The 23,303-nt window shown below is 47.4% G+C and overlaps 1 protein-coding gene and 1 long non-coding RNA gene across 7 annotated transcripts in view; one reads left to right on the top strand and one right to left on the bottom strand.

The window, feature by feature from the left end:
* Positions 1–17,685, top strand: part of FZD3 (frizzled class receptor 3) — a 51,118-nt gene extending 33,433 nt beyond the window's left edge. For 2 of the 5 annotated variants that reach the window (XM_084514270.1, XM_084514271.1), the window contains exons 5-7: positions 13,957–14,105; positions 15,844–16,077; positions 16,703–17,685. In XM_084514270.1, coding sequence (XP_084370396.1) covers positions 13,957–14,105; positions 15,844–16,077; positions 16,703–16,916 — 597 coding nt within the window. In that variant the 3' untranslated portion in view covers positions 16,917–17,685. Of the gene's footprint in view, positions 1–390; positions 447–1,052; positions 1,129–1,542; positions 1,774–4,151; positions 4,255–13,956; positions 14,106–15,843; positions 16,078–16,702 lie in introns of those variants that run through there. The other 3 variants (XM_084514273.1, XM_084514272.1, XM_084514274.1) reach the window with 3 other exon arrangements.
* LOC311434241 lies at positions 3,834–22,950 on the bottom strand. Of its 2 annotated transcripts, none has more exons than XR_014691335.1 (4): positions 22,486–22,585; positions 21,211–21,310; positions 5,861–5,957; positions 3,834–4,283 (listed from the first exon to the last, which is right to left on the bottom strand). It is a non-coding gene; the product is annotated as an uncharacterized lncRNA (long non-coding RNA). The 2 variants fall into 2 exon arrangements; XR_014691334.1 differs by lacking the exons at positions 3,834–4,283; positions 5,861–5,957 and adding exons at positions 19,775–20,792; positions 22,915–22,950 and having other exon boundaries at positions 22,486–22,582.
* Between the last annotated feature and the right edge of the window lie 353 nt (positions 22,951–23,303).

Raw genomic sequence — 23,303 nt, 5'->3', positions numbered from 1 at the left:
CGCAAATGCCTCAGGGCTGGGCTAGGCACTGCGCTGGTGGGAAAGACATCTCATTTAGATATTAAAGAGAAGAAAAAAGCTATTTCAAAGATATTCGCTACCCTACTGCGAGTCCTTGAGAAACGGAACGTGAATTATCTTTGCTCGTGATGCGATACGCGTAACTTGCCCACCCATGGGGGCAAAAAGTTTCGTTGGGTTGAAGTGTTTCAGTGCTAAGAGGAAACGTGGTGCTGCCTGCTTATCTTGTCGATGGTGTTTAGAAGTTCAGAAGGTTGGAAGGAGATGTGGGTAGCACACAGGATTTGCTGTAGATGGGGAAGACTTGATAGCAGGATAAGTTCAGTTTTGTGTGTTGTAAACTCACTCTTTTTTTTTTATTTTCATTAGGAGCTCGGTTTTGTGCTGGGTGCTGACTGTCCAGTCATTGTTGCAGGACGTTCCAGGTAGATTCCTAAGCCCAGAACCAGAAGGAAAAGCAGTGACAAGACAGCATGTAGAGATGGAAGGCTCTGAAATGCAGAGATGCAGCTGTGGGGTCTGTTTTTGACAGACTTAAGCTGTGAACAGCACTGGGCACGTGCACACTGTCTGCCCCACTTTGTCATCTGCGTCTTCGGTTTTTGGGCTTGGCCTCATATAAAGCAGTGGAATTTCAGAAGTAAAATAACAGGGACCTGTCATTAATCCCCATTTATCTAATTCCAGATGTCTCCAGCTGAGCCAGTCATGCTCGCTTCCTTTGCTCTGCCTCAGGTAGAAATGGGCACTTTTAGAGTCATTTGTTGGCTATTCAGATGAATTGTACCCTGCCTTAAGATTTTGCTTGGTTGAAGAAGTCACATTTGCTCTTATTTAAATATATTTATGTTAGGAGTTTTGCTGGAGAATTTGAGGGGTATTTTTGGGGGCAGGGAGAGGAGAGATTGGGATTTGGCTTTTTTTCCTGTCCCTCCCTTTCCCTGGTTAACTATGCTTATCTCTATAAACCTTTTCTATTTTCCTTGCGATCTTACCTTTAAAAAATTAAAACCTCCTTGACTTTTTTTTAGGGAGTTAACCATTAAGGGCGATGCTTTCAGAAGATGTAGTGCTGAATGTCATTTCTATCAGCAACAGCAACAGACGGTCAGTCCGGGCTTTTTTTTTTCCTCCCTGCTTTATCTGTTGCACGCGGAGACGAGGCTCCAGTCTCGCCGTGCAGCGATGTCAAACGGGCTGCTCCCGACCATGGGAGTGCTCATCCATTCTTGTGTTCATTGCTGGTGTCAGATAGAAAAGAGAGGATTAATTGCGGTTACCTAAGATACCAGCAGCTTAAAAGGGAGGAATGTTTCCTTAATAGTGCCTCTTGTCTGTCGGTGGCAGTTATATGTATCTAGTGCAGGCACAAAGGAGAACAAAGCTTGCTAATATATTTCTGTTAGTGTTTCAGTTGAGCCACGCTAGAGCTTATTTCAATGCCTTGACAATTAATAGCAGAGAAATTATTTTAATATTAGCATTAATCCCAGCTTCTGATACTTCTTTTGATACTTTTAGGTTCAAGGATTTGTTGACTCCGTTTCCCATTTTCAAAGATGTTTTGATCTGATCGATTTTGTTTCTTACTGTAAATTTTCGAGGTCAGTTTAGACGTGTGGAAATTAACACCTGAGATCAGCATCTCTTCATTTCAGCCTCTCGGATCGCTGGCAATTAGGAATGGCTTCATCTGCTTGCTTTGCATCCTTCTCTAAAGCTTGCCCGCGTAATGGGGGTGAGGGGAAACGCTTCCAAGTGAGCTTAATTCCCTCTTGGCGCGGGCTCGTCCTTTTTCCTTTCCTTTCCGCCTGCTGCCCTGAACAAACACCGCAGGAACGTTGCTGAAACCGGAGACTACGCCTAGCTTCGTGCACACCCCTTTCAACACGGGGGAGCTTTCTTATGAACGGCTGCCAACTGAGAAGCGACCCCGGTGGTAACGTGCTGGTAGGCTGCGAGCCAGGTGTATGGGAGCGCTCAGTCCTCTGCTTTTTGCAGTTCCTTCCCTCTGCTGATCCTCGCAGCTCGTGCTGCTGTCTTCGAAAGAAATTGCACAGGAGCAGAAGAGACCCAGGGACGGGCTGCTGGACTTTCAGCTCTGGTTTTGCAGCCTGGATTTGGTTCTGATACACACAGAATAATCTACTTTTCTTTTTTTTTTCCCAACAAAAATCTCGATAGAAATTTAAATTTACAGAAAGGATTTAAAATTTTGCGATGGCAAAGTTGTCTCGCATGCACTTAAGAAATGCTCTTGCAGCAGGCTGTCTTTTCCCATGGCTGCCCTGCGAGTGAAGTGTAACCCCTGTTGACACAGGCTTTATTTTCATGCACAAATGCTTTAGAACAATCGCACACGCGGACCAAAGAGAAGAAAAGATGGGGCTTGCAAACATCTTGCCAAAAACACTGACAAGAAGTAATTGTTGAGACGCAGAGCCTGCTTTTTGGGGTACAAATTGCGTTGGGATGGAGTTTCCCCGTTTTTCTTTGCAGCCATACACTGCATTTTCAAATTTTTTTTTCCAATTTTTTGCCCTAATCAGGGGTTTTACCGTGATCTTTTTAAATGTCTCAGCTGTTTTACCATCTGTGTTACAGTGGGGCTTCAGAAACATGCGGGGGAGTGCTCTGAGCTGGCTAAAGAAAAGAGGCTTTGTTGAGAAATGTCTTAGCACCATTTGTGTGTGGCACAGGCATAAAGGGAATATATTTAAAGATGTCTATAAACCTAGATTTCTCCTCCTCCCTCTTTTTCATTAGTTATTGTTTAGAATTCCTCTTAGAAGAGGTAATGGATTTGCTTAAATCTGCCCTCAGGAATTGCTTCTTGCTTGTTGAACGTAATTATTCTGTCCTCCAAAAAAAAAGTGAGGTAAAAACATATTTTCCATATTGCTGTTTACTCAGAAGAGACTGAGCAAATCCGAATTATGAACTCGACTTCTTTCAAAAACAAAAGTAATGTCAGCTCAGCAAAAGAATAGTAATCACCGGATTACGTCGTTTTCTAGGGGTGAGTCAGTGAATTTCGCTTGTTTTACAGACATAGGAAAAAGAATGTATCCCAGCCAATGTCTTAGATTTATTTTTAGCCTTAGTAAATCAGTGCTCACTCCTTGAACATACAGGGCTGATAAATCCTGCAGAGGATGCAGTGTATTCTCATATGCATGCCAAGGTGAGATAAGATTTCCAGTCAATTAACATATTGAGTGAAAGCAATCATGTCATTCACGTGAGTCATTTCTTTTTCTTTTTTTTTTTTTAAATTGGGTTGGCTGAACTAGAGACAAAGGGAAACGTTGACTTCTCAGCCATTATCTTCAGCCAGGCTGAGCTGGCCATGTACCTGCATGTGACTCCTCAAGGTCACCTTTTCATTTTTTGGGGTAGATTTTCTTTTTATTCACCATTTTGCTGAAGGCCACTTGCCCAAGGAGGTCAGATCTCGCCTCTTTTGAGTTTTCAATTTCATTCAAATCTCTTTCTAATAAATGCTATATATCTACAGCAGCTTTTAATTCTGATTATTAGGGAAGGGATCTTTTTCCACTGATGGTTTTCATGGCTATTAACATGGCAGCAAAGCCATGAAGTCAGGAGCTCTGTTTTCTCTGGTTTTGAGGCACCAGTCAGTGGTAAAAGTCTCAGCAAAGATTTAGCTAATAAATTAAAGGAAATCACATATAATTTGTGTTGAAAATTGTAAAGAATGATGCATTCATTGGTAATTATGACTCCTATCACTTGGTTTCAGAGTCGCGCTGAGATTTTGCACAGTCCTGTCGAAATAGCTGTAGACCAGCTTGCAGATCAATCTTTAATTTGCTGTTGACTGTACATTTTGCCAAAATCTCAGTGAATGCTAAGTGAATTTCAGTCAGGTGGCTTTTGCTGGGCTCTCTGTAGCCTCCCTTGACTACTGCAGGGCTTGTCCTGCCAGCCCAGAGACACGAGGTTGTGCACCTCTGTGTGCTTAGTCCTGTCCCCACGTGGATTTCCATCATCTATTTATTTGTTTGCAAGAAATTTCTAAAACTTCAGTCCCGGAAGGTGCTCGCATTGCAATATCATTGGGCTAGCAGCTCTGACAGTTACACCACTAACAGTTTTTCTTCTGAAAGCTTTTCAGGAAGCTGTAACTCCAGCCACCATCTCCATAGTGCCACGGGATTAAGTGGGCAGCCAGCTCAGCTCCACCGTCAGGGTTGTGAGAGATGTTCAGTGGTTTGGTGTAGTCCAGTTCAGAATACTACCTGTAAGTAGAAAGGCAGTTAATAGAAAGAAAATAGAAAAATATTTATTCTCTCCATTAAAGTATTTTTTCTAATCTTGTTAGAACTGTACTTAAAAATAATAGCTCTGTTTTCATGGTGGAATGCAATTAGGTGTGTAAATTAAGCTCACCTATGAGACTTGTCCAGATTTCTTGCCATGCTCTCTCTCTGTGCCTTAATCTTGTGAAACACCCGCTTGGCTTAGCCGTGGCGGGGCTAAATAGCATGAAAATGCAGAGAAAAGAAAAAAGGCCCTCGCACGTTTCAAGTTTGAGTTTTAAATTATTCATGGGAACAAGCGGTGCTCCCCAGCATCATCCTCCCCCAATTACTGCTCTGAATCGCTCTGATTTCCGGAAAAGTAAATGCAGCCAGAGGGCACAGTACCCAGTATCTCTTCCCAACATCTCTCAAGGCTGGCTTTCCACACCAGCTGAGCCTGCTCGAGAATCAGCTGCAGCTTCAAAATCCAATTGAAGAACACAAGAATGCTTTATTGTATTCTTCTTGTATAAATAAGACTGTCTTCTTATATAAATAATAGTCTTCTTATATAAATAAGACTGTATTTGGGTTTCCTACAAAATGCTTTATTCACATTTGCCATTCATGTTTTATACTCTTAGTAGTAATATGGATTTTTACTTGTTTATGTGTTATTTCCGTATTAATATGAAATTTATGAATTTAGTATGTATGAAATTAATATACATGACCTTTAATGTTGAGTTGTGTTAAAACTACTGGTTTGCTCTAAAAATGCCAAGACCAGGGCCATTTCACAACAGTACCACCAGAAGAGAGTTGAGGTATGAACCCAAAGCTGGTAAGTGCCCAGACTGATAAGCGATATCAAAACTCAGGACGTGTCATCTGCCAGGAGCAGAATCCTCCTGAACCAGTGCCAGGGCTCTGAGCAGACTGTGCTGCTGCTCCTGGTTGAAATTTGGGATTTGTCTGTCTAAAAATGCGTTATTGTGTGTGTTTAAGACCTCAGCTTGGATATCTGAAAGGCTTCCATCTCTAATCCAAAAGCAGCTGTTTTAGGAGAGAATTAAGAGGGGGTTTGAGTAGGAGGAGAGGTTGGACATGGTGCTTGGGGACATGGTTCAGTGGGTGACATTGGGGGTAGGGCGATGGTTGGACCAGATGATCTTGGAGGGCTTTTTCAGCCTTAATTTTTCTGTGATTGTATGAAATAGGGCATTAAGAGCTCTTCGTGTTGCACCTGAGAGTAGCTGAGGCTGCAAGGAGCTGTGGGGCTGTTGTGCCAAGCACCCTGCTCATGTAAATGATGGTTAATATTCCGTTCACACTATAATTTGGAAAAGATCTCCAGACTAACACACGCAGAGCTTCTGGCTGTGGAGAAAAAGGGAAATGTTTTATCCAACCACGTGTGCTAAAAAAAAAATAATATTTGTTTCTTCTCCCCTGAACTCCTCTGCTTGTGCTTGAAGCTGTGGTTTGGCTGATGTTTATATCTTTGCAGAATTGCCCTAATCTGTTGCTCCTGGTTTCGTCTGCAGCAATTTCCCAGCGAGGCAATTACTCACTCAGCGCCAGCATTGGAACAAATCGCGCCTCGTGTGCAGCCAGTTTCTTCCGGCACGGCGTTACGGGGCTGACTGCATCGTGTTGGCTCCAAAAAAGCTGTAAATAAATAAATAAATAAATAAATAAATGAGAAGTAATGAAAGGGTGCCAGAAAGACGGCTCTGTTAGAGCTTGTTTTGGAGGAGGAGGGTGTAGGAGCGTAGCCTTGCAAAAGAAGAGCGAGAAGGGATGCAGTTCGGGTTTTAGAAACCCAGCTGGACAAGGAAAAAAGCTGCTGAGGTCAAATGGCAGTGTTGACACCGTGATTGTGAATTCAACTTAATTGGAAAGGAGAAAATAAGGTGAGAAATTGGAGGTGGGGAGGAGCTCACGATTTCAGGATGGGTTGCAGAATGGCTGGCGTGCTGCTGCTGTGCTGCAGCTCAGGGCTTGGCCTGACCAAGGATCCTCCTTTCAGCCCGTCTCAATGCCAAGTGTCTGCACCTAGGCAGCAGGATTTGGGAGTAGGGACGTGTTCCAAGCTTGGCTCTAGTAACCTTGCTGAATTTTGTCTTGCGAGAATTGAATACATTTAAGAAAGAGTCAATAATGCCAAAGATCTGAATCCAAATATCCTGTCAGTAGCAGAGCTGACGGAAATCAGATTTTTCTGGTTCAGTAGATTTCTGGTTTGTTCTGTTTGCCTGACTCACTGTTTAATTCCAAATTAAGTGCTGATATCTGAAGTCAGAAGGCTGCTTGTGTTTCTGAATGGCAACAGGGAGCTCTGGCTATGGGACAAATCTGCCAAATGCAGACAAACCCCCTGCAGTGACCCCTTGGAATCCCCAATCTGAGAGATTTGCCAGTAATTCAGGTCAGCATCTCCTTCATCTTGGCTTAATCTTCAAGCAGAGTGTGGTGGGTGCCAGTAAACCAGCATTTGCTGATAAATTATTGTTTCAGCTCTCAATGCGTTGCCTTGTTTTAGCCCACAACCTCTGTTTTCGCATCTTTTTTTGGTGAACATGGAGATTTAAGAAAAAGATATTTGTTTCCTCCTGTGTTTTAGACACCTGTGGACGAGTCGTGCTTCGACTTGAAGTGATAGCCTGTCATTTTAATCCCTGCCTTAGCCACAGGTCTGCAAGGGAAGAAAAAAAAGGTTCCTTGGAGGTGTTACATCAGCTACAGCTCACGGGGTGCTCAGGAGAGGGTCTGAAATGACCCAGCGTGAGGAACGTGCCCAGGAACTGTGACGTGATTCTTCTATTCAATGGCAAGAGGAACAAAAGGAATCATAAATTGTGCTGGGTGGGGAATTGTTGGATTGTTTTCTCTCTGCAGAGCGTGCCCAAGTTCAGCTGGTACAACCACAGGAGAAGGAGAGAAGGGACAATTCTCTCATGGTGGTACATTCAAGCCTTATTTCTGATGTTTAACGCCTGCCTTTGGTGCTGAAAAACTCCTGACACCAGTTCCAGGGTAAAAAAGCAGAAGGCGGGTGCTTGGGCAAGCTCTCTAATTACAAACCCTGGCTAGCACTTAACAAATTACTTGCTGTGATTGAATGCTGTCTTCCACTTCAAGATAAAGCCACAAAGGACGAGATGTCCTGATAGCTCTGCGGAGATGCAGCTTTCCCTTGATTTTCCTCTCCCAGAAGCTGTTTCCTGGAGCTGCAGAACCAGCGTGTCCCGAGGTTGTTGCAAGACAGCAGCAAGATCATCTTCCAGGTCGTAGCCTCCTGCCTTCAAGTGAAATCCTCCTAAAATGCACTGCATTTTAGCTGTACTGTAGAGACAGCCTTCATAAGGATGCATTTTTGGGGCACTTAGATGGAATTCTTGGACAAAAATGTGTTTCAGACGAGTTCAGCACGCTGACGTGGATCTGCAGTACCCGAACTAACACTTCTGTGGCGAATAAATTCCCCCCAGAACAGCTGATAGCCCATTAAGATGGTAATTTTGCAGCTTTTATTACAGTGCCTTATTTATTTATTTACTTGTAGCTTGCGTGAGGTTTCTGAGCTGTTGCTGGCGCCAGTCCTGCACAGGCTGATGGCTTTGCTTTCGCTTCCACTCCGGTTATACGGCCGCTCGGTAGTTATTAAGCAATTCTGGAGAAGGGTTTGTAATGCTTTTCCGTAATTGTTCTAACCATTTAATTGTTTTACTGTGAGCCAGGGGGCAAAGCTGATGGATGGCACTTTCATGCCTCTGCAGCCGAGGAAAGAGCAAATGGGAGCAAGAAACAAGGGGCAGCAGTGTTCTCCTGGGACAGCAGCAACCTCGGAAATTGGGCGCTCCAGGCCCTGAATGTTCATTTTTATCCTGCTCGGGACGGTCTAGATGCCATCGGAGCCATGTGGCTTTTGATATTTAGAGCCGGAAAAGTCTCCTTTTGTTCCTTTCAGATGCGGGGAAGTCTCCTGATCCTGGTGTGACTGCCTCACCCAGATTTGAACCGTTCTGAAGCTGCTGAAGGACGTGCTGGCTTCCTCGGCAGCTCTTAAACGAGGGATAAATCAGCTTGGCCATCACTGTTTTATAGCTGCTTGTAGTTTCTCAATTCTCCTGCTTGTGTTGCCTGGCAGCCAGAGTGGTTGCGTGGATCCTTGTTTGCTTGTTGGGTAAAACAGGAGAGTTGCAAGATCGTAATAAACTGGGAAAACAATTTGAGTTTGCAGAGAAAAATGCTGCTGCATTGAACGAGCAGCGTCAGGGTAATATTCTGAATTTCAAAGCCATGACAGTGATGGAAATGGTTCTGAAAGCCAGGCTGCTGGATCACGTTCCCTTCGGTCTTTCCCCCCACTCCTCCTGTTCCCAACAAAAGGATGGGTTAATTTGAATTTCATTGCTTTGGATCCTTAGGGAAATATCGAATGATCGCTCTTATTGTGGAACCGTGCCCCAGAGGAGGGGGACAGGTGCTGGGTTTGTGCTTTCGCTTCCCATGTGCAGCAAGCTCATTAATTTGTGAGCTCATACACTGCAGCGGGAAGGGGCCGCTGCTCTCTGCCACGAAAAAGCGACCGTGATTGATCGTTCGGGGGCAGGAGGGGAAAATATTCAGAAATCAGTTATATAAGCATCCTAAACGAGCAGCGCACGGACAAAGCGGCATTGTTTTTCCCCGGAGGAGTGCTGAAATTGATGTTTTTAACCTCCTTTCCCAACACCTGCTACCAGCAGCTTCGGCAGGGAAGCAAAGCGTTGACACCGGGAGATGCAGGGAGGCAATCAGGTACGGGGGAAGATGGAGCAGCACCACCAGTCTCCTGTCCTCTTGGAGAGGTTCTCATCTCGAAGGTCTTCAGCACAGCTCCGTAAGGTCCAGAGGAGAGCTGTGTCTCTAGCTTTGAGCCAGCTGAACCATTTCGAGGTGCTCTGAAAGCCTCCTGAATGTGACAAAGAGGAGAGCTCAGCTCAAGAGTGATCAACCACACCTATGATGCCAAGCGGGCAGCAACGGTGCCAAGTGGGAAACCGAAGAAAGGACTGAATTAAATCATTCCGTAGACCTTCGCAGTTCTTTCAGCTGATAACATGTTGTCGACCTACCCAGTGGTATCACTTTGAGGTTTTTTCCTCGTTGGCTGCATCTGCAGCGGAGCTCCATCTGTAAATATTGAAGGCATCGCTTTGCTGAAGTGATTCATGCTTCCCTGAGCCAAAAAAAGTAATGTCTGAGAGCTGCTACACGGAGAAGTGTTTGTAGCTCAAACAGTCGCCCTCTATTTTTAGATGCACGGTGGAACCTTTTATTAGCTTTTCGCAACTTGGACTGCTCGCAGAGCAAGGCTGGGAGCTGAAGTCGATGCTCGTGCAGGTCTGATTTCGAGGGGAATTAGTGTAATGCGGAATCTGTGGTTGACTCTGAGCTCCTAAAATTGGGCAGCTGAGCTGAGCTGGATGGTGCTGCAGGTGCCAAGGGTATTTTGTGAGCGAGTACACCTTTAGATATTTGCTTAGAAAGCTGAATAACTAAATCCCCTTCCACTGGGGAAGGGTGTGAGGATGTTCCCCGTCTCTGCATGAAGGGTGGAGGGAAGTAGCATGTTGCCATATGGAAATGACTGCAGAACATCAACATCTTATAACCCAAAAATGTAACTAAGGACACTCAACTCACCTTATAAAATACTCTTACATCTCTTCTTGATGCTTCCAGCTGCAGTAAGTGCATACCAGGCACGTATCAAAGCAGAGCCAAACGGTGACAGGCTGCCTTTGCGGGGCTGCTCAGCGTAGCTCCTCCAGAGGATAACTCCAGGTCTTTATTTGGCAAATATTTTGTGTACGAGTTCAGAATATGTGTGTGGTTACACATTCAGATATTGGTATCTTGGTGTTCGGGAGGGTAAAATCAAGTTTCACCAAGGAAGGTTTGAATAAGCTGTACGTTCGCATTTTAATTCTCAACGTTGCATTTGAGCTTCTCTCTCTCTGTTTAATTGCATCAATAGTTTAGCTTTCTGGGATGTTTTTGGGATGAACTTTGATACTTGTAGCAAACAATGTCAGTGGTGTAGTTTTTGCCCATTTCTTTTTTGTTCTTATCAAAGGCCTCCCACATTTTCATTCACAGCCTCTTCCTGGAGAGAGATTTTCTCGGAGAATACACTTTTAAAAGAAACACTTCTTATTCTTGCCACCTCTCAATTTCCAAACTGTATATTCCACTAGACTGCAGGGTTGGTACTTTGAAAATAGCAATCATTTTTCATTCCTAAGCTGAAAATACTTCTAGAAGAAAGAACAACAAATGTATATACAGTTTCTTCAGATGTTTCCTCATATCTTCACTCCTAAGGAGGTAGGACCAAGTAGTGCTTAAAGAAGTGTGCGTGTATTTAAGCTCAAAAATGTTTGCTTATATCCTGATTTTTTTTAAAATGCAGCTTGAAAGTTCATTAAGTGCCATTAGCATATATGGCACCACAGACCTGAAGACCTGACTGTCTCACTTTTTCTTCATTTTGCCCCAGATTCGGGTGACTTCTCTCTAGCCTCAAGTTTTCCAGAGTCTTTCTGCAGAGAGCTGACGAAGGTGAAGTAACGGTGCTTGTCTGCAGCCCCTAGGAGCGTGTGACATATTATTATATATTCCCTGCATCAACCTTCTGCAAGAAGATAAGCAGTAACTGGGGATATTTCCCAATTTTCACTGTCGTCTTCACACATAGAAGTTGTATGGCTTGTAAGGGAGGGAGAGATGTTTGGTGGGGCTGGAATTGCTGCCGCTGGTGCCTCAGCTCCGTGGTGCCAGGGACCTGGATGTGGTTGGGCCCTAAAGCAGAGCAAGTTCGCAGGTGCTTTTGGAGAACATTCTGCCTTTCACTAAAGGAGCAGGTGAAGTTTGGATACTCCAGGTCAAATTATAATTTCAATATCAGGATTATTGGTGTTTAATGAAAGCAGATAGCAGCGTTTGGGGCTTGGAATGACATCAAGACTCCTTGGAAAGGGGCTCGGAGGCTTTGGGTTTAAGCACCTGATATTTATGGCTTTATATTCCTGGAGTGGGACTTTCAGCTTGGGTTTTTCCTATGTTAATAACTGCAAATGCCTCATAATCCACAGATATAGGTTGTTTAAAGCAGGTGCAGTCACTTCAGTTTTGATGATTTCTGAATCTAATATGTGCTCCTCCTTGAATTGCTGGCTTGGTGCAAAGAAGCTTATGGTGGAGAAAAATGTTTAATGATGTTTATTAACTTGTTTTGCCAGAGAGCAGGATGTGCTTCGCTGCACCTGAAGGTATTTGCTCCATTTCTTTATTTCTATTTTTACCTGGAATTATTTGTAACACCCAGCACAAACAAACATACCAGGCCAAAAAGTTTTGACATCAGTGATTTAATACAATATTTTCATGGAATTAAAACCTTTTATTCAGTGAAATAGGGGCTTATGCTGTATTGGTACGAGCAGTACCGCACATCACAGCGCCTGATGGCTCTGACACAATGCAATCAGACTCGATCAAGAACTACAAATGCCCTTTTGGAGCACCGAGCTTTAGTGCTAGAACTGTCATTTTATTCTTCATGCAAAAATTACAACCAAATGCACCTCAGGCAGGTGGTTATGCTGGGGATGGCTTGGCCCGGCAGACAAGCATTACATGTAAATAAAAAAATTTACCTGAGCATTGCCTACATTAAGAAGTGATGAATTGCACCATTTATTCCACTTCGTGCCACATTTGCACATTATGAAACGGGATAATAAGGTTAATTTTTGAGAGCTTAATTTTGAGAGCTTAATTTTGGTGGGTAGTTTTATATTGGGTAATTGTTAATATCTTTTCCTTGGGTGAAACCTCACAGAACGGCTACAAAACCACCTAGAAAACTTCACGCAATGATGAACCTGGTGAAATACTGTATAAATAATGCTCGTGATGCTTCTAAATTAAGTTTTTCATCCATTATGAAATATTGGCAGCTAGTTTCTGAGGACCAGAACCGATGGTCCTGAATTCTGGTCGTGTTCTGGTCCGCCACGGTTGTGCCGTGTGATTTTGGGTAAGGCACTTAAATTCTGCTCTCCAATGGTGATGTTAGTCAAAAACATGCAGTAACGCAACGTGTTAGAGCAAAAATTGCAGAATTTTTGCTGGCCCGTTTTGCTGGCTGAGCAGTGAGGGGCTCTTGTGGTCAGACACCCATCACGCTCTGGTCTGCTTCTGGCAAAGCATCCTGACACAGCGACTACCCAGCGAGTTCAGACTTTGTGTTTTCTGTTTCAAGCAGGCCAGAACCTACCCAAATCACTCATTTTTCTCATCTGTGTCAGCATCAGTCTCAAAGCTGTTGCTTCAGGTACCTCTTGCTGCAAAGAAACCTGATTTTGTGAGCATCTCCCCACGATTTAACAACCCCAGACCTTCCTGCCCTACTAACCCTTGAGCCATCTGGGGATCTCCGTTATCCTCTTACGTGCCTTCTTCGCTTCTGTTGGGATCAGGGGAATTTAAGTGAAGAGCAGTCGAATTTCCACGTGTTAAACATCTTTCCCAGCCAACATTACACATCGTAAAACCATTTCAGTGGGAACCTTGCACTGCCACCCATTTCTTCAGGCTCCTGCTCGCTGCGGGCGGTCGTGTTGCCCTGCCTGGCTGCTGCCTGGGCCGAGACTTTTGGCTGAAGCCTCTTGTAGGATTTCTGGTCAGCAATCCCTGAAACGTGGCAAAAAGCAGGGAACCTCCTGCTAGACCCCAAATCACTCAACAGCCAGCAGGCATTTGAGCTCAAGAGGACCTTCCATGGGGAAAGTGTAAGTAAGTGTCCCACAGTGCTTACAAAGGGCTAAATTACACCAAAATCAGCCATTAGTTCCTGCTACAGCCGTCTTTTAAGAAGCCCATGGTGTGTTTCTTCAGGCATTTGCTTTAGGTCTTCAAGATTTGTGTTTGAAGTTGTTTTGGGGTTGGGTTGTTGAAGAGTGCCTCAATTCCTGTTTGGTTTAAAACTACTTTATGGCCTTCCTGGAAGCAACGTATTCGTATTTTTTCTATGCCTTTTCCAAACAACTTATGTTTTGGATGACTCTTTGCAAAAATCTTCATCATGAGCTTTTTCAGACCCAGCTGGTGCTGTCAAAGAAAAGGGAAGAGGTCGGAGGTTTGTCCCACCTCGCCGATGCCTCGAGTTCCCAGGGGAGGGCAGGCGAGGGTGAAGCCCTCCCTTGAATGGGGAGGAATAAAGGGCCAGTGTTGAACATCCCACGAAGCCTTTCAGTAGGACTCTTTCCCAACAGCATACGCAGCACCTGGTTTTATATCGGTTAAATCTGTCAAAGAAACGAGTCTTCATATCTTGTAGACTAGAAAAGATTTCACAAGTTATTCAGGGCGCAGACAAAAGACCAGAAGTACAAATAAAGGCCAAGACCTCCCAGCAGCTGAGGCTTTTGTTTCACTCCGCAGTGGGCTGCACATCACACTCGGTCGTGCTCTCTAGAGCCAGGAAACAAAGGAACCCTGTTGATGTTTACTTTGGCTCAAGGCAGAGACAGTTATTTTAAATGAGTTAATAAACGCGGCAGCGAACTACGATGGTCTGTGTAATGTTCTTTTCTCTCCTTTTTCCCCTCTGTAGGTCACTCAGATGAGTCGTCCAGATCTGATTCTCTTTCTCATGAAATATCTCATGGCTTTGGTAGTTGGGATACCCTCCGTCTTCTGGGTTGGAAGCAAAAAGACCTGTTTTGAGTGGGCTAGCTTCTTCCATGGGCGCAGGAAAAAAGAGTGAGTATCGATATCTAAGAGATAAACTAGCTGAGAATGGGCAAATAAACTCCTCATTCCTCATTGTCCTGGTGTAGTATTTTGATCAATCTTTTATGGAGGCAAGGATGGGAGCAGAGAGGGTCAGCTTTCTTGGAAATCTGTCGTTATTTACAGTGGAGCAAGGAAGGACAGGACAAGAAACAGCTCCAAAAAAAAATAAACCTGAAGAACTGTCATGCATTTTGCCATAATTATTTTTCAGTCCCAGAAACAAATTTACATTGTTCTCTTTGTTTCCAAAATATTTTTTTAATGAGAAATGTAATATTTGGTTAAATATTACAACTGCTCTGCCTTGTGCTGAGGGGTGCAATTGAAGTTTTCATTTGTGAAGTTACCTACCTGGTCAACTGAATCAGACCTTCAAATTGAAAGTAAACCTAAGCTGTTTTCACCATGGTTGCAGTTAAAAGCCATTGTCTCTGCTCCTAATATTCACGTGTGCATTAGACATCAGTGCCAAAGCAGTTTGATAAAATTACAGTGAGGGTGTGTTGCAGCTTCCTTAAGGCTGAAATTAATTTAGATTGACGTATGGCATAAATTTAGGGACAATCCATGTGATTATGTAATAGCTATGAGTAGCTATCCTCCTAGTGGTCAATATTGCCTTGTAAGCAGCTGTAAATGAGCTCCACAAACACAGCAAGCCTTTAGGTACTGCAGGATCTGCTCCGTGACTTCGACTTGTCCCATCCGTAGCAGAACTGGCCTTGTGCTGGGGTTAAAGGAAAATTAAATCCTGTAGAGTTGGGGCAGAGTTGTATTTATTCAGAAGATAACCCAGTGAGATATGCACGGGGTTAATTTAATAAGATTTTAAGACATGGACATACATTTAGGTGGGATTTACGTGGGGGTGACATACTCGTTTGGTGGGCAGAGGACAGGAATAGAGTCAGCAAAGGCAGAGGAGGCTGTTCTAGGCTGTTCTTGGACCTGCAAGAAAATGAGGAGGAGAAGCAGGGGCAGATGGAGGACACTGAACATGAACGAAAAATACAGAGAATGGGGGAGGAGAGGAAGAAACATCCCCACAAAAAAAAAAAAGAGTGCAGGTGTGGTAGCACCTCCTTTCACCACGCTGTGGTGGAGCAGCCAAGCACGTGTCCCTCTGCCACCCCTTGGCAGCAAGGGGATTTCACAACCAAGAGCTGTGGGACCGTAACCGCTGAGCCACGGGCTGCCGGCCAGCTGCTCCTGCATTATTAGATATATCTCGTGCTCTACAGCCTGTATTTCAGCTGGCGTTTTCTTCCCACTGCTGGTTTCAGCCCAGGTGTCAAATGCTCACCTGAGGGAGGGAGCCGCTCCTCCCGGTCCTTGAGAGGTCCCCGGGGAATGGGAGGGTGCTGAGCATCAAACACACGGGTGCTGAGCTTCTTGTGACACTATTTGCAGACTGAGGCCATAAGCAAACACACTGCAATTAACTCTGCGTGTCTAGGCTAGAGGAGCAGATGCAGGGAGAATGGAGGAGACGAGAAATGAACCTCACTGAAACATCCAAATGTAGGGGCGCTTCGAAATTAGGTAAATGGAGCCATTATGATGTAAATAAGCGGCCTGACTTGCCAAGCTGTAAGATTTGACTTGTTCTGCTCGTAAAGTGCTTCCAGTGCTGTTGCTGTGATCGTTTTCCTGCCTCTTATTGCAGCAATTAGCATTAACTATTCAAATTGCACCTCTCCTACAGAGTGGTAAACGAGAGTCGTCAAGTGCTGCAAGAGCCGGATTTTGCTCAGTCTCTTCTGCGAGACCCCAACACCCCCATCATCCGAAAATCCCGAGGCACTTCCACCCAGGGCACCTCCACCCACGCCTCCTCCACCCAGCTGGCGATGCTGGACGACCAGAGGAGCAAAGCGGGCAGCGTCCACAGCAAAGTGAGCAGCTACCACGGCAGCCTGCACCGCTCGCGTGATGGCCGGTGCGTGTCCTTCTCTTTTAAAGTCTTGTAGAAAGCTGGGGGAGCCTCTACGAAGCCGGGAGGTTGGCCACCGGGTTGGTGAACTGGGAGTTCTGCTGGTGTTTATGTTCTCCGATCGCATCTCCTCTCCTTTTTAGTGTCTAGGTTAGAAAGAGATACATCACTGTGAGGTTTTTGGAGGCTGGGTCAGCACTGGGTGTCCTGCAGGTGGTGATCGGTGCTGCACCAAGTGCGTGGGGAACCAGAGCTGTCCTAAAATCAGTTTAGCACTTCTGTGTGTGGCTGTGTGTAAAAGGATTTGGTTTCTGTGACTACTCATAGCCCTGCTGCAATAACCAGCACTGAGTTACCCTCTCTAACTCGAGTAGGGAAGCGTTATAACACCATCTATCATCAAGTATTGACCTCATTACCAATATTCTGCACAGCACTACGGCAAGAACCAGGCTGCACGAGGAGCTGGAACAACTTGCCTGAGGCTGTGTGAGCTCAACAACCGAGCAGGGAAACCTTTCTTCATAAAAGCCGAGGGTTTGAGGCTTCGTGTGCGCGTGTGCTCACACAAAGTGAGATTTCTTCCCATCCTCGGTGCTGCTCACAACCGTCCTGTGCTCTTCCCAACCAGGTACACCCCCTGCAGCTACAGAGGCGTGGAAGAGAGACTACCTCACGGCAGCATGTCGCGACTGACCGATCACTCCAGGCACAGCAGCTCCCACCGGCTCAACGAGCAGTCGCGTCACAGCAGCGTCAGGGACCTGAGCAGCAACCCAATGACTCACATCACGCACGGCACCAGCATGAACCGCGTCATCGAAGAGGACGGGACCAGCGCTTGATCGCCTTGCCCCCGGGGAAGGAGAACTCGCCGGGGCTGGAGGGCTCGCGGGCCGTTCCTCGGCGGCTCCCTGCCCCTCGGCAGGTGCTGATCTTTGCATCAGGAAGCCGAAACGGGCTCCTCCGTTTCGGAAGCCAGAGTTGTTGGAGTTGCCTCAGAGCTCGAGCGTGCGGCGAGTCGCGGGCTGCCGAGTAAAAAGCCGGTTGCCTCGTTTGAGCCTACCCCTAGGGAATTATTTATTTTGATAACTCTTTACCCAGCGTACGCCGTGGCTGAATTCCTTACGCTTTGTTTAAAGAAAAAACCTTCCCCTCCCTCCCGTGCGGCTGCGTGTCAGCAGGTGTCACCCTTGACATCTCCCGGTGGGCGTAAGGAAGCTCTCGAATGCTGAAGGAATTCCTCCACGCAGCTCTCTGGCCAGATAACAAACTGATAACGTGTTCTCCTCGAGCACAGGGGGAGGGCCCCTCTTCAACACTGTATAAAGGACACGTGGCGGGCAGTTGGAAGTGGCAAACACTGGAAATGCGACAGAGGAATGAGCGCTTCGCAGAAGGAAACAGAACTGTGCCGAGGAGCTCCCGGAGCTGCTTTGGCTCAGTCGTTGGGATGGGGGTGGAGGGCGGGGGGGAGGAAGGAGGCAGGGAAGAGTGATTTTTGTATAACTTGTATTGTCCTCGCTTTTTTTACGAAATACTATTTAAATTTTCTACTCGTTTACAGTTTATGTAGGCAAAAGATGGATTTTAAAAGCAGTTATCTAGATGCTATTCAGCCAGTTATTTTTCGATGGATGTACAGAAGCTGAGATTGCCTGTTCCTGTCTATTCAAAGAGAGACTAGAAAAGCTGGATTTGTCACCCAAACGGGGACGTGCAGCCCGTTCCTTAAAAACAGAACAAATCCCGTTTACAAATCCCGCAGTCCAGGTGAGGAGGGCTGGGACCAAAACGGCCTCGAGGAGCTCGGTCAGGGGTGGCCGCCCACCTTCCTTGTGCTACCACGGCTGTTTCCTGGGGGTTTTTCTCCACCGAGCAGGAGGTTGGACCTGGGGGACACAAATCAAGGCAGGAGCAGAGCCGGGGAGCCCTCTGAGCCTCGAGGTATCCACCACAACCCGCTGGCTCCTTCGAGCTCGCATTCCCAATCATCACAGCCTCTGCTCCAGGTTCTTTTCTCTTCATTCCCTCCCGTAGGTTCGCAGCAGAGAATTCAGTTTGGGCTTTCGTGGCGTGTAAATATCTCGTTGGGGTCCAGCAAAGCCTTCACTGGCACTGCAGGCAGAGGTCAAGGCATGGGTCGGGTGGCGCAGCGATCTTCCAAAGCATCTGCTGTAAGATTCGTTAAACCTACCTCAGTAATTACTGCAGATCGTTGCTGGGAAGCGAATACCTGATTTTTTTTTTTTGCATTGTCTTTACATAATTCCCTCTCTGACCTGCTTGAGGCATGTCAAAAAGCCTTTGCACATGCCTGGATGGCACAACCTCGAGGGCAGGAGTAGGGCAACAACCACGACGCGCGCTTCAGAGGCTTTTTTTGAGCGGCAGAAACTGAGCTGTGCTCCAATTAGGCGTGTTAATTGTCGTGATGACACAACAGCAAGGCACGTTAACCGTGCAACCTCCGAAATCAAAGGCTGCTCGGGGAGCCGTGGTGTCTTCTAGAGAGACACCTACTGTAAATCATCTTTCTTGCTCCCACCAGGCTTTTGTTCCAAAGGAGAAGCACAAACCAAAAGCACCACCAGAAAAACAAAGCTCAGCAAGGGCTCTGCACCCTCGGGGGCGCTGCGAGAAAGAAATTTGGCTTCTACTGAACTTCCTGCTTCAGAGGGATGACAGTTTTAGGAATCTGCATCTGCAAAAGAAGCCAGATTACGGGAGTTCTTGTAAACGTGGAGGTCAAGTGGTTGTCTTGATCTTTTTGGCTAAACTTCCAGCGCTGCGTTTTGGTAATCGGAGCCCGGCTTTGAGTCAGGGAGGGGAATGATGGAGGCTTGAAGTATGTCCTCCCAGAAATGTGCTCAGTTGTGAGGTTTAATCCCTGCGTTGTTCCAGGTGGGTGTGTTTAAGCATTTCCCCCAGAGCCCTCCCACCACCCAGGGAGGTGATTAAAATGGACAACTCACTTCTGGGTGCATTTTTTTTTGCCCTTTGTCCCTCCTGAGCAGATGCATGCTGCGGCCAGTGCACAAAAACACCACTCTGCACCATCGTGCTGGCAAAGCTTCCAGCAAAACCCACGGCTTCTTATTCCCGGGGAATTGCATCTCCCTTTTTTCCCCATCCCTGTGCGCCCTTGCCACAGACGTGAGTCCTGGAGAGATGAGTGCCAAGAGCTCTCCGTGGGCTTTGCTTGGGGTCAGAAGTGCCCAGGGGCAAAAGAAAAGGCTCAGAAAATGCAGGCATTGCCCCGTCCTGTGCCAGCAGAGTCCCTGAGGCTGTGATGTTTGCTCTTTTTTCCTCCTTTTGTGGTTCTCACCTGTCACCAAACCCCGTGAAGCGACGCTGTGGCCGCTGCATGGAAAAAGCTGGCTCCGCAGCGCGGCATCCGCCTCCCTGCTGGCTCCTGCAAAGCCTAAAAGCCCAGCGGCACCAAAAAGCCACGTTTTTCTGTGAATGTGTCCCTCTGCTCGCCTGCCCTGCCTTTTCTTAGCGCCTGGAGCTCAGTTTAGCTGTGATGCTTTAGCTGCTGGCCGTACGAAGCGCCCTCAATGCCTGCCAGCTGTGGGCTGGGAGCAGGGCATCCAGCACCGCTGCCAAATTGTCCCGGCGAGGAGGTGAAGGCAGCTTCTGCCACCAAAACCCCTCGGGGACCACAGGAGGAGCCTGGCGAGGAGCTTGGAGCGGGTTTGGGGGCTGAAGACCCCATAAAAAGCGAGCAAAGCGGGCTGTGGAGCTGCACATCCCTGCGCGGGGGGCACGGTGGGGCAGCCTGAATGTCGAGTTGAATGTGAAACGTCCCCGCTGCGCCGACGCACACCTTCTGTGAGAGATCAGGATTCATTTTCCTGAGCGGTGGGGATGTTGCACGCAGATTTTTTCCATGCCATGAGCCGCCGGCGCTGCCGTCTCCGCGGGCGGCTGCTCGGACGCGTGGCCGGGCCGTGGCTTCGTTTTGGGGCGAGAAAAGGAAAGTTTGGTGCTCGTCAGAGCCGTGCGTAGGGGGCACGCGGGGCTGGTGCCCGCCGGGAGCTGGTTGGAGGCGCGCTCGGCTCCCCGCTCGGCTTTGTTTACAGTAGTCCAGTGTCGGTTTCGTAACGTTTAATTTTTAGCACTTTACCTGTGAGTGTACGAACTGGTTCCGTTGTAGTGGGTGTACATTTTAATTTTAGACCTTTAAACGTTTTTAATAAAACCGTGTAAAAAACCCTCGTCTCTCTGATACCTTGGCCTGCATCCCCCTCAAAAGCCCCGTTTCTGATTTACGTCTCACGCTGTTCTCCAGCAAGCAGCGGTCCTAATGAGGAGAAAAACTTTCTAACCCTCACGTGGCTGTAACATCTGTACTCACAGGTGCCCGGTGTCCTTCCAGCACAAAGCAGGATCCAGTTCTGGTTTGTTTTACCCTCGCTGAGCAGCTGAGAGCTCCAATATCAGCACTGTGCGGGCAGCAAGCTCAGGAACAGCTCCAAGGCGGGGAGAAAACGGGGCTGTTCTGGGCTTTGGGCTTTCTTTTTCTTTTTTGGGGGGTTTGGGTGCTGTTTTGTCTCGGTTTGTTCACAAGAAGCTGATGGTTTCCCTCCTGGCTCCTGGTCGTGGCCCCACAGCCAGGTCAGAAGGCGAGGAGCTGCTGGATGAGACCCAAACGCGTCCCTGGCACCCGCACAGGTCGCTGCTGCTTCCTCCCCGTAGGGACCAACCCAACCTTTCTGCTGCAGGTTGCTTCTGAAAAATAAAATCTTCGTTCTCGGAGAAAAAGTAAAACCCAGGGAGGGTCTGGCTTCGCTTTTGGGTCTAGGGGAGGTGGGAAAATCATCTCTGCTGCTTCTAGGAAGCATCTGAGGAAACGTTTTTAGCACTCAGCTTCAAACCCTGACTTTATTTCTTGGTGTTTTGCCTTGGAACACACAAAACATCCTTTGTTTTCATCCTGCGGGGCTGTTAAATCCTCCTTGTTGGGTGCAGGCACATCCCCTGCGCTGCTGCTCCCGTCTGCTGGTCCAGCGACGGAGTGGAGGGCTCCCGGGCGTTGCAAAACGCGCTGAAAAATCCCTTAAGGCCCCAAATTGCAACCTAATCCAGCTACAAATCCCACCTGGAACCCGTCAGCAGCGACGAGCCCCAACATACCTCCACCGCTCTCCTGCCGTGCCTTCAAAGCTCGCTGCTCTCCCCCGCTGCGATCAGATAAGGCTCTGCCTCTGCCAAAAGACGCAGACCAGCTGCTTGGCTGCAGAAAAATGGGATGAAATCAAAGTTAACTTTGCTCCTCATTTATTTTTTTAAGGGAGTTTGGGGAAAAGCAGCCGCTCCTGTGCTGGTTCTCCCTTGCACGGGGTTTTGGGGTTTTCCCTGCGCTCCCCGAGGGGAGTGGGATGTCGCCAGCCCCTCGGAGATGCCACAAAACCCGGCCGTGGCCAAATATTTGGGGCATATCCGAGCCTAAACACCAGCTTGACGCCTTCCCAACCTCCAAATTAAACCTTCCCCAATCCTCCCCTGCCACCCACCAGCCCCATTGATGTGCTGCAGGAATCTGGGGGGGCCGCAGTGGGGAGAGGGGGGGGACACGGAGCAGGCTGGAGGGGGTAGGATGCAAATTTTCCTATTTTTCACTGAAATCCCACAGAATGGTCTGGGTTTCAAAGGGGCTCCCACCCTAAACAAAGCCCCTGTAAATCAAGGAGCGATTTTTTCCCTAAATGTGAACCCTCCAGAAGGGTTTTTCCTCCCTCCTGGGGCAGCACGGGGCTGGGGGGGGGCTTAAAAAGAGTTCTTAGGGCAAATGGGGTGCGGGCTCGTCCCAAAAGAGACTTAATTAGCTGCAGCTAATTACGAGGCCTCCTCCTGCTGGGGCTGAGGGTTTTGGGGTTTGGGGATCCCAAGGGAAGCCCAAACATCCCCCAAAAACCGCCATCCCCCGAGACCAAGGGAGATTTTCAATGCAATAGTGCCCCCCCGTGTGCCGGGCGGGCTGCAGCCACGAGCGGCAGCAAAATCGCCACCACTAAAACCATAAAACGCCCCGAAAATGCTGAAAATGCAGCAAACTCGGGGCTTTTTCGGGCAGGAGGGGGTTTGGGGTGGGGGTAATTCCCCGCTAAGGCAGCGCAGGGGAAGCTGATTACTTTTCCCGTTCTCCCAGACTCTTTAAAATACATCAATCATCATATTTTTTAATTTTTGGGTGCGTTTTTAAAGCCCGGCAGCCAGATGCTGACCGAGGCCACCAAACCGTGCAAATACGAGAAGGAACGGACAAGGAACTTTCAACGAAACGGCCCCGTTGAATAAATTTAATAAATTCCCAATAAATCGGCGCTATGGGAAGTATTTAACGTGTCAACAAAACCAAACTCCATCCCCAAAACCCCAAAAAGCTCCCAAATAATGGGGTATAAATACCAGGCGCATCACCAGGCCGGGGCCGGGGTCCGAATTTCCTCCGCTCGGAGCAAAAAAGGCTGAGCCCGCGGGATCCGGCGCTGTCGGCACCGACGAGCTGATTGGAATTGAAGGGAAAAGGTTAAAATTAAATAGAAACGGTTAAAATTGAAGGGAAAAGGTTAAAATTAAAGGAAAAACATTAAACTCCCCACCAGGTCCCCGGGAGCTGCCCCAGCAGCTCCTCATGGGCTCGGCTTCACCTCTTTCACCCCCTTTCTCCTTGATTATTTCCCCCCAGCTGCATTAATTGCCCCCAGCTGCACTAATTGCCCCCCCAGCTGCACTAATTGCCCCCATCATGTTAATTACCCCCCAGCTGCACTAATTGCCCCCATCATGTTAATTACCCCCCAGCTGTACTAATTGCCCTCAGCCACACGAACTCACCCCGCTGCATTCATTGCCCCCCAGCTGCACCAATTCCCCTCCCCAGCTGCATTAATTACCCTCCAGCTGCATTATTTGCCCCACAGCCGCATTAATTACCCACCCCAGCGGCTCTAATTACCCCCACTTGCATTAATTGCCCACCCCAGCTGTATTTATTGCCCCCAGCTGCATTTTTACCTCTAGCTGCTCTAATTATCCCCCAGCTGCATTAATTACTTACCCCAGCTGCATTAATTATCCACCCCAGCTGCATTAATTACCCCCAGCTACATCGATTCCCCAGATGTTTTAATTACCCACCCCGACTGCATTAATTGCCCCAGCTGCATTAATTACCCGGCTACACTACTTACCCCCGTTGCATTAATTACCCCCAGCTGCACTAA

The sequence above is a fragment of the Aythya ferina genome (genome assembly GCF_964211825.1).
Source record: "Aythya ferina genome assembly, chromosome: 3".
In the NCBI taxonomy this organism is placed as follows: Eukaryota; Metazoa; Chordata; class Aves; order Anseriformes; family Anatidae; genus Aythya; species Aythya ferina.
Note: the sequence above shows the minus strand (reverse complement) of the source record. Positions and strands in the feature narration are given on the sequence as shown.